Below are 10,453 nucleotides of genomic sequence, written 5' to 3' on the forward strand. Positions count from 1 at the left end.
AAATCTCTATCTATTCGACAAATTGTACATTTAGGGCGGGATGTTCCAACTTTTAGGTAGCTTATCTGGCGAGTAAAAGCATTGACTTGTAGATCTTTAACTGTCAGATAGGCTTACCTAGAAGTCGGAACAACCCGCCCTTAGTCCAGAAGAATAAAAAACTCTGAATAAAAGAATAAAGAGTAGAGATGCATATGATTAAAGATGTATTCGAATAGACACGTTTTAAAATAAAGATCTTTAAGCCTACAGATAATTTGGATTAGAGATAATTTGACATGGAGTTATTAAGAACGTTCTTATTTATGAGTACAGTTTAATTACCCTCAAAGTTCTTTAAATTAGAGATATTTATGAATAACTGTAGATAGGATCACAAATATTCACCTAAGGGTTCTTTAAGATTTGAGAAATAAAGATTAGAGTTGTCCTACTGCTAAAATATAAAATACAATATTCCATTATTAAATATATCGATTTAAATAGATTAGGAATTAGGTATAAAATATCATAAAATCATTCACAAAGATTAATATTGATGTGAAACAAACTTTTTGTGTAGAAGAGTTGAAAATTGAAAACAAACAAAAAAGTTTTTTTTTTAATAAAAAAAAAAAATAGAAAAAAATCAGCCCACTAAGCAACTTACGGGGTTATTTGCAGAATAAATCAAAGTTTTTTCGAGATAATAAAAAAAAAAAAATTAAAAGTGTCGGAATTCGAAAAATTGATGATTGTTTCCAAAAGACGAAAAATTTTCATAGAATTCGACTTCGAAAACTATTTTTGTATTTTTTTTCTAAAAGTACATTCGAAAACAAAATTTTTGAAAAAATTCTCATGAATGTCTTCAATAGGGAAAAACGAGATTACGAAGTTTCAGCCAAATCGTAAAGGGTCGGGTTTGAAAGTGGTCAATTTGGCATGGAATGACCCATATACATATTTATGTTAATAGTTTCATGTACCCCGAAATAAAACATCTCATCGGTTTTATCCATACGTTCACTGGTTGTGACACTATAGCGTTATACAAACAAGGGAAAGCTAAGCTAATTAAATTGTTAAAGAATTTCTCTGTTAATAATTTTGTAACAAACAGTCAATGATGTGCCTGCAGACCTCGAATTGCTTCTAGCGGAAGCCTCGGGTACGGATTAGACATAAAAATTTTTATCTCTTCCACGAAGGAAATTCACAAAATTTCGTAGCAGATTCGTTCGGGGTTTAATCAAATAGCTCTGCTTCATCCCAAATATTGGCTCAGATTAAGATCTCACAGAGTTATGGAATATTATGAATAATATGTGTACTTTGATCTTCAACTCGATACGATGATGAAGCGAGGGAAATAGTTTCCATGTTATTGTCAATTTTTGAGAATTGTGTTTTGAGAACAAAGGAAATTCGTTCATCTCAATTTTCTCATATGATTCAATCGATTCTTATTTTCTTCTATATTTTTTCTACATTTTTTTTATTTTTATTTGTTTTAATAAATTTCAGATTTTTGATATGGAACACAATATTAGGATCCTCCCTGTTAACGATGCCCTGGAGATTCCTGATGACTGGTCTCATTCCAGGATTCTTTATGGTGCTCATGATGAGTGGTCCTTGTCTTTATACTGTTTACCGCCTGTTGAGAATACACAAATATCATGGTTCGTTGAACATAAAAAAAAAATACTTGAAAAATTCGAAACAATTCTCTTGTGGATCATGGTCCACGTGTATAAGCTCGTCATCATTGGTTGGGCGGTGGCATATTTTCTTATCGATGTATTAATTAAATTGTTGCAATTCAATAAATGAAAATTTTGAAATAATACCATAGGAGAAATCGTGATTTTGAAATAATACCGTTAAAGTTATTGTGATTTTGAATGACATGTGCTCGTTGGAAACTAAAAGTTTTCGGTTATCATCGTTTTTTTTTTTATGTAAAGGCTCTTATGGCGCGACCGTTGACGGGATCAACTAACTCGTTATTTTCACTGAGCAAAATAGTAATGCCAATATTTCAAAAAACCAGCTCAAGCCCTGTTACACTCTTGGATACTCAGTTGTAAGCCCTTTTCACTGAACTGCCTTAAAGCTGGAAAAGAGAGAAGGGAAAAAATTGAAATGTTAAGTACAAGACGAGAAGTGTGAAGACTTTTCTTTTGCATATCGATAGTTCGTTCAAATTTAAACTTTCCATTTTTTTTAAGAGGGTGGATCACGAAATCAAAATAATCAGAATTTGATAAAATTTGGTGATAACATTCTTTAGCATCAAGTATACAAATAAAATTTTTTTCAAATTTTTTTACCACATGGTTATCGAATAATTGAGCGTTAAATCGAAGCTCTTATGCACGAGATGTATAACTGTATACATGTAAACTCTATGCTTATACACGTGAACTTTAATGTTCAATTACTCGAGAGCTATGTCGTAGAAAAATCTAAAAAAAATTATATTATCTTATATATTTTTAAAGAATACATTTACCAAATTTTATGAAATTCTTAATATTTTTAACGTGGTTTAGCATGGCAACATTGTATCGTTGTGATCCACCCTCCTTAATACTGGATTTTCCGAAAGATGGGAAGTTTTTCTAATGCTAATAGAAATCATCAAGGGATCTGAGTGCGTTGTAACATTTCTTTTTCTGCTGGTTCTTTGACATGTTGCATTAAGTATTTGCGGTAGCGATTTTTTAAATGATCGACACGTAATAAAAATGAAATGGTCAATTTCTGTTTTGTACTGTTATCTATAGGGGGTGACGAGAGAATTGAAATTCCTGATTTACGCAGAATATATCTCGGCCCGTTCGTCGATCACGTGGCTCGTGCTTTCAGCATCAATGTTCTTCTCGGTGCCAACATTGCTTACTGGATCTTAATGTCAAATATTCTTTACAATTCGATCAATTTTTTTATGGTATTTCATGAAGAAAACAATCATACGATGAATGCTCTGAAAGTATTTTTATCTAAATACTCAATCTATTTATAATTATAGATCAAATTGCTGGTTTCTCGGATCAACAAGATAACGCAACAAGGGTTCACAAAGATTTGTTTATTTCCTTTCACTTATAATAGGATCTTACATGGTGAATCACGAACTTTGGTCAATGATTGTTATTTTGAATGCTTTCTCATAAAATTAAGAAGTTCACTTTTCAATAATAGTTTCTTAAGAAAATACAGAGAGCAGTAGTGCTCGTTGAAAATTGATTTCATTAAATTTAGATCAGTGCAATTATACAATGGCACCAGTTTTCCATACACTAATACGATCGTAATGATGGAATAATGTTTGAAATAATGAAGCAGTCGAAGTCCATTATCGATTATACTATATTTCTTCTATAATTGTAAGATAAAATAATTATTCGAGATTACTGAAGTTTTTGAAAAAAATAAGCCTTTGACTGCAATTGGTTCACTGTTTTCTTCATTTCTCTACCATTTTATAATTTTTCCTTCGATTATATGATAAATTCATTGTTTTTTCAATTCCTTTGTTCGAAGCAAGAAGTATTTTTAATCACAGTAGTGATGCGAAACCGACTGACCGAACTTACGACGATCTCAGACCTGCGTGGGATCTTTACAATACCATGCCGTTTTTTCTCGTCATTCCGATATTTCCTCTTTTGAACTTCAACACGACGACGTTCTTTACGAAATTCAATTCACTCGGTACGTCGACGCTTTAACTTTTCTGTGTCACGAGTGAGATTTTGCGAATAAGGAAACTGATATAAAAGTTTCCAATTTATTTACAGGAACGGATTGCTGTCATGTATCTCGTCGTTTTCGTAATCATGAAATCGTCCAGTTGGGGTATCAATATGTCGACCGCAGCTTGGGATAATAGCTGGAGACTTCACTCAACATTTCCTGCTCTTACTGGCATCCTGACCATGTCCTTTTTCATTCACAATATTATTATCACGATAATGCAGCATAATCGTGATCAGAGCAATAATGTATTTATAAAATTCCACGTTTCATCATAGCTAGAAAAAAAAGGTTCAATAACATATCAGATGAACGCTTCATCAATTTGCCTACATTCCTACATTCTTGTCACACTCACTTCACAGTTGGGCCAATTTTTTTCATCAGTTTTCCCTTGGCAAAGTATTGCATTCAAGATGTAAAGCAACATGAATTGATAGTATGAAAAATTGAGTATTTTTTTATTCCACTTTTAACTGTAATTCTCGAAAGTTTGCGCGTCAATCTTCAAAACTCCGATATGGAGAATTTGCAAATTCAAAACAAAATAATTGATGATATAATTAAAAGAAATTTTTGATAAGTCTTTCGCATAGAATCAAATGGGTAAAATCGTTATTTATAGCAAGAATATGTTGTGATAAAAGCAAATGTATTGTGTTGCAGAATTTTTTGAGCAAATTTCAAAAACGGGACCCACTCACGGTTGGAGCTCGGATGGTTCTACTATTTCAATTGTTGACGGTATTTCCGATGATAAATTACATGCTTAGAATTCGTCTTCTGTGATATCGTCTTTCGTAAATTCAACAAGATGCAACGTCATAATCGTCAATCTGTTCGTCGTTACTATTTGTATAGTATTCGCTAAATATATATCGCATATAGGAATTGTAATAAGATATACGGGTGCGATAAACGGAATGATATACATTTTTACCTTGCCGAGTATATTGCATCTCGCGATACTTTGCAAAAAAGGTGAAGCAACCGTTCAATCTGTAATACTCCATCCGTGTATACCCGTTATCGATACTGCTAATTTCGTTGGTCAATTATTTGTTAGTTTCAACTGAAAATCGAAAATATCGGAGACTCGTCATCAGGATATATCGCTTCGACACAATTACATTAAATAATGTCATTACAAAATGAGATTTCATTCTTCGTCATTTATAGTTTCAAAACAATTATAGTTCAATAAATATATATGAATAAGTAGAAAAATTTTCCTCTGTTTATTACCAATTGACAATTCGGCAATGTGAGCTTTTGTTCCAATTAAATACATTTTTACAAACTTTCACGACGATCTGGAGTCCTTGGACGACATGGCATAAATCCAAACTGTGTCGACTCCGTGGCCGACAGTTTTTACAGGTTTCAAATGTGGTAAGGGGAATCGACATGCAACGATTCTGCAGTCTTCCTTAAGCTCTTTAATAAATTTTCTCTCCAATTCTTCCATCTGCAAAATTATTGAACGTTTTTTCATTGTTCTCACGAGAAGTCAAAAAATTGTAATGACTAGTAGCACTCCGATTTTCTGATAGATCAATTACTGTGGAACTAAATACCATTTGCTCGACTCCGAATATGATCACATTGTCATAACGGCTCAAATCAAATTTCCAAAGGTCTTTTCTATGAAATAATGTAAGCGAAGATAAACCCTGAACCGATGACGAAATTTTTGAGTACAACACAAGCCATGCGTTAAGTTCAACTCCAGTGGCCAGAAAACCCTTTCTCGCTGCTGCCAATACCTGGTAAATGACAACATTTTCATTTATATTTATAATCTTACATATGTTTTATCAATATGATTAAATTTCTATTATAGAACTCATAGACTCATGTTACTAATGATGGATTCGGATTCCTTACAAGGTCCAAAAAGTTTATTAGATCCAAGTGATTTTATATGGACTTAAATGTTGCTGCCAATTTCTTAAAAATAATTCTTGTTCAACATGCAATCTTATGAATTTTGAAATAAACTTCTGCAAATATTTGCAACCAAAGTGATCTTGGAAATGTATCAGAAACTTAGCATAAAAAAATGAGACTGACCAGACGACCGTCACCACTGCCCAAATCCACTAGAGAACCGGTACGGCCTTGCAAAGCAACCAGCACATTTTCTATTTGCTGGGTGGTTGCGGGAACATAAGGTAAACAGATTCTTCGCAATGCCGGGCTGACAAAGGGAATACAAACAATGCTCAGAGCTGCTCCCACACCACCTGGTATAATAATCAAATATTTTCATGTTCTCTTCAACAAAGATATCCCAGTAAAAAATGCAACATTATTTTATTCAATAAAAATAAATTGAAAGAAAACTAGAGCAAATTTCAATGTTAGCAAAGAATGCAAGCTTTTAAAATGTTGAAATTATACAAGTGAATGAATAGTTGGGAAATAATTGAAAAGATTTGCAATGTTTTTAAAACAGAACAGATTTATGGTAAACATTAACAACTATTCGCTTCGTTCATTAACCCACCCGTTGACAAGTCGTCACAACAGCAATTTCTGAGGTCAATAAATTATGTTGTAAAAAAGTGTTAGGAAGAATGCAAACAAAATTTTCAAATCTAATGTATTTGTGTTCTTTGTTAATAAAAAGTGCAGATACAGAAAAGGTGAATATTTTCGCGTTTTCTTGGAAGACACTCCACGCATAACGAACCTGTTACACCGATCAGAAAAAGTCCGAACTTCGAAGAACCATTTGGTATTTCTTTGACGATATCATTGCTTGTCCATCCTAATTCATTCATAATTAATTCAATTTTCGAAAATGTGGGCTTAGAAATATGTTTCTAACAAGGTTATGTACGTTTCCAAGGATTCCAACGACGCTGAAGTTTGCAACGTTGGAGTCCAACGAAATTAACGAAAATAACATTTGTAGTTCACCAATTTCTTATTTCACGAATCATTGGTGTAGATTGAAAAATTGCGAATTGCAAATTAGGCAGATAACAGAATTGGGGAATGACTGGAATTGTTGAAGAGCTTTTTCACAAATTTAACCTAACATCCGAGTCTAGTTCTAAATATGTTAACACAGATGTGGCTACGGTCATCTTGGTCATTTTCTTCGATAAAGAAAAAAGATACGACGACAGAGATTCTCAACTTTGTTGACAGTCGAGTGTAAAGCATCAAGTTTAGATCTTTACCAGAAACATTTCAACCAAAATTTGATTGCACAACTACCACATATCAACTCTGCAGAACATTCTATTCGTAAATCTATAAATCGCAACGACTGTATCATGAAAATAAATAATATGAAAATATTATATCTAACGGTTCATTATTTGAAAAAAATACTCCCATGAAATATCCAAACGTCATCCTAACGTTCACGTGTTTTGATCATTCAATCGGCAGAATGTCTATATTTGTAACATGAAAATCATTTTTCATATTTCGCGCATTCATATTAAAAAAAAAATCGTTGGTGTAGTTACTCACGGTTACAGGAACGGGCCTTGATCTTCTTCCTACCTTTTTCTCCCGCGATCCTTGCGATCACCCCGTTTTCCTCGACGATCCTCTCCCTCTCCGTCTTCCTCCACGATCCTTTCGCTCTCCGGCCTCTGCCTCTACGATTCTCGTATCCTGCTCCATGGTTCTGATCATAAAGAACTTTCCACATATTTTCAACACACTTTTCTTCCAATGTTTTTTCGTCCTCCCATGTTTGGAATTTATCACTTCACCTTCAACTTTTGTTATCACTTATTCACCGTATCGCAGAAAATCGTAATCACGATTCATTATCACAAAGTTATATTTCCGCTGGTCTTTTTTTTCGAGAACGAACTTGGGTTTTTATTCACCAAAAATTTAACTTTATACCGACGCGAGAGAAAAAATTCGTTATTTAATTGTACGATCGGTTGAATATGAAAATTAACATAAACGAAAAAAAATATCCCCATTTTCAGGGAGGGCTCTTTCTTTGCCTACTCTTCCCTAGGTTTTTTCCCCAGAAAACCGTTTTTGCGCAAATGGATAAGCCAATATGTCGAGTAACAGAAACAATTGTAGTGACAAAACCTGTACCACCGTTTCATAGAGAATCGAGTGTGCCCGCGTGCGTGCACGCGTGGTCGGTTGCTCGCGTCCTATTGTTTTAGCATTTGACTAGTAAAAACTATTCGTAATGCTGTACATAGCTGCGGTTATACGCGTTGCGTGCATTGCTTAGCGTGCAGCGTTTGCAACTCCGACTTATCTACATGGAATCTTGTCTGCGCGACTTCGAAGTAATACAGAAACTGTATCGAACTCGGAACTGTGTCAAACTATCCACTATGGAGTAGATTTACTAACTGTCCGTCTTCGCTTGCCGACAACCCCATGGCTTTAGGACCGTGCGTTAGGTGCTTTGCTTTGCGTTGCGTTGCTCGGGGTATGCTTGCATCTTAGCTAGCTTGTGGACACGCGCGCGTGCGAGCATACACAAGACTCTCGAAGCTAGTTATGTTACAGGCGTCACTAAACTCTTTCTGTTACTGGCCCTTGCCTGGATACTATTTTTCACGGATTACCAAAATTTTATAAATACTCATTCATGTGCAAATTTTGTAATAATAATAACATCCAGTGCGAGGACTTCCCTATCGGCTTATCTATAGTTGCGTCAAAAAAGGGAATCTCATAAATTAAAGAAAAAAATGTATATTGACAAAGAGCGAATCATTATTTTTTATTAAATTCCAACTTTAATATTCGTTACGTTGTGTTTTCATGTCTTTTATCGATTCGCACGATCTTAAATTCTTTTATTTTGTAATTTAGATGACCGATCAGTTGCTTCAGCGAGATTGAATTTACTATTAAAATTATGAAATAACTGTTAAAGTTAAAATAATTGATAAAATTATGACCGCTACCAATTTTTATTGGTTTCTAGTTTATTCGTTTATCGATTGATTGAAAAAAATTAAATCGTAAAAAAAGATTATTTTAGTCATTCAGGATAAAGTAGGATTCCACGTATCGTATTTCGTGCCCCGTTTTCTCAATGCACTGGAATGTACAATGCGTAGCGATAACAGCACGCTCACATTCCACGCCAGTCCTCACCCTACGCCCGCCCGGCGGTGAGTGAAGCGAAAAGCGAAACGTGTTGTGCCTCTCTCCTGTCTCTTGTCCGGCCCTCAGGCCGGAGCTCCCCCTCACTGTGCGCGACGCCGAGCGGCGTGAGTGAAGCGAATCATGTTGCGCCTGCGCCTCTCCCCTGCCTCGAGCTCCGCCCGGTGTCCGCTCGTCGCCCCTCTCTCCCGCTGGCTGACCGAACGCCTCTATCCCCACTCCGCTCTGCTACTACGCTACGTAGCGAATAGTCCAAACACGACCAAGCGTAAACGCGTGAAACGTAAACACGTGAGAAGAACGAAAATAAACCGAACGAATTATCGAAAATTCATTCGTAAATATTCACCGATTAATTGCCATAATTATCAATACACAAAATCGTATGTACCGAACCATTAAATAAATTATGATCATCCATTAAAATTATACATTATGTGTGGCGCTCTAATATTTATATATTAAGGTATTTTTATCAAATTTTAATGAATATTTTTTATTTGTATCCTGGAAAACTACTTTACCAAAAAAAGTGAGGTAGTGACATAATATGATAGAACATTTTTGGAGTAGAAATATTTTCTGGTGGACATTTTTTAAATTATTTATTTTCATGGTACAGTCATTACAGTTTATACATTTACGAATAGAAATGTTCTGGTGGAGTTGATATGTGGTAGCTGTGCAATCAAAATTAAATTCATGGTGCAGTTGTTAAGGGGTAGTATATTTGGTCATGGTAGAAATATGAAACTTGATTTGTTGGGTGTAGATGAATTTTGGTATAGATGTTTCTGGTAGAATTAAATTTTGGTAGAAATGTTTCTGGTCGAACTGTAATGTGTTGTTTAACACGAAACCAACTCTTGAATTCAATTCTTCTTCTTCTTCTTTATCCTGAATGGTTATCTCCCACTAAGGGCATGTGCCACTTTGAATTCAATTACCAACAAAATCGAGAGAATCTCTGTCGTCGAATCTACTACCATAAACTTAGCCGTGCAACTTTGATTTTTTAATTTTCCAATTATTCATTGCTCTAGGTGCTCTCACGATTTGCCATCCCTTTTCCATCTAACTATTTTATTGAGTAGTTCGACGTGAGATCCCGCGCTGTGTACACAAAGAAAAATATCACAAAAAATATTTTCTCAAATCAATGTTTACACAGCTTACTTCTTTGTTCATCCATTTCAATACTTGTGTAATTCATCCAATCATCTGCCCATTTGGTAAAAAAATGAGTGTACGGATAAACGAGTGAAAGTAACGCGTGGATAAATTAGAATGCGTATGGGCATGAAAGAATGGCCGTATCTATCCGTACAAGATAAAGGCATATATGTAGGAAGCGATTATATCTTTTCGATTTTCGCGCCATGCTAATAGCTCCGCCAGAGAGGGGGAAAAGAAAGAATGCGAAACACGCGGAATAGAAGGGCAGTCTCTGTAATACGTTCAAAGGAGAAAGATCGTTTTTGAACATTTCATTTTCCGATACCATATTAAATCATCGATACACTTTGAATCAGTTGTTGTCTCAGTTTACTGAACCCTTCTCGTAACGTTAAGTTTCCTACATATAAAGGGA

At 34.8% G+C, this 10,453-nt stretch overlaps 1 protein-coding gene across 4 annotated transcripts; it reads right to left on the reverse strand.

The window, feature by feature from the left end:
• Window positions 1-829: 829 nt before the first annotated feature.
• LOC122417705 (ATP synthase subunit C lysine N-methyltransferase) lies at window positions 830-7,596 on the reverse strand. Of its 4 annotated transcripts, XM_043431502.1 has the most exons (7): window positions 7,267-7,596; window positions 5,818-5,990; window positions 5,322-5,510; window positions 4,990-5,212; window positions 4,685-4,816; window positions 4,449-4,580; window positions 3,062-4,022 (listed from the first exon to the last, which is right to left on the reverse strand). In XM_043431502.1, exons 1-4 carry the CDS (start codon window positions 7,415-7,417, stop codon window positions 5,048-5,050), a joined length of 678 nt encoding a protein of 225 aa, XP_043287437.1. In that variant the 5' UTR covers window positions 7,418-7,596; the 3' UTR covers window positions 3,062-4,022; window positions 4,449-4,580; window positions 4,685-4,816; window positions 4,990-5,047. The 4 variants fall into 4 exon arrangements, with proteins under 4 accessions (XP_043287446.1, XP_043287437.1, XP_043287429.1 ...); XM_043431511.1 differs by lacking the exons at window positions 3,062-4,022; window positions 4,449-4,580 and adding an exon at window positions 830-1,639; XM_043431494.1 differs by lacking the exon at window positions 4,449-4,580.
• Window positions 7,597-10,453: the final 2,857 nt, after the last annotated feature.

This window comes from Venturia canescens, chromosome 1 (assembly GCF_019457755.1).
Source record: "Venturia canescens isolate UGA chromosome 1, ASM1945775v1, whole genome shotgun sequence".
In the NCBI taxonomy this organism is placed as follows: Eukaryota; Metazoa; Arthropoda; class Insecta; order Hymenoptera; family Ichneumonidae; genus Venturia; species Venturia canescens.

What these genes read in the sequence shown, in the direction of transcription:
- LOC122417705 (XM_043431511.1), bottom strand. Translation starts at nt 7,417, where the DNA reads ATGTGGAAAGTTCTTTATGATCAGAACCATGGAGCAGGATACGAGAAT. An exon ending in GCAGTGGTGACGGTCGTCTG is followed by an intron (nt 5,511 to 5,817) that starts GTCAGTCTCATT and finishes GTCATTTACCAG; the next exon opens with GTATTGGCAGCAGCGAGAAA. An exon ending in TATTCGGAGTCGAGCAAATG is followed by an intron (nt 5,213 to 5,321) that starts GTATTTAGTTCC and finishes ATAATTTTGCAG; the next exon opens with ATGGAAGAATTGGAGAGAAA.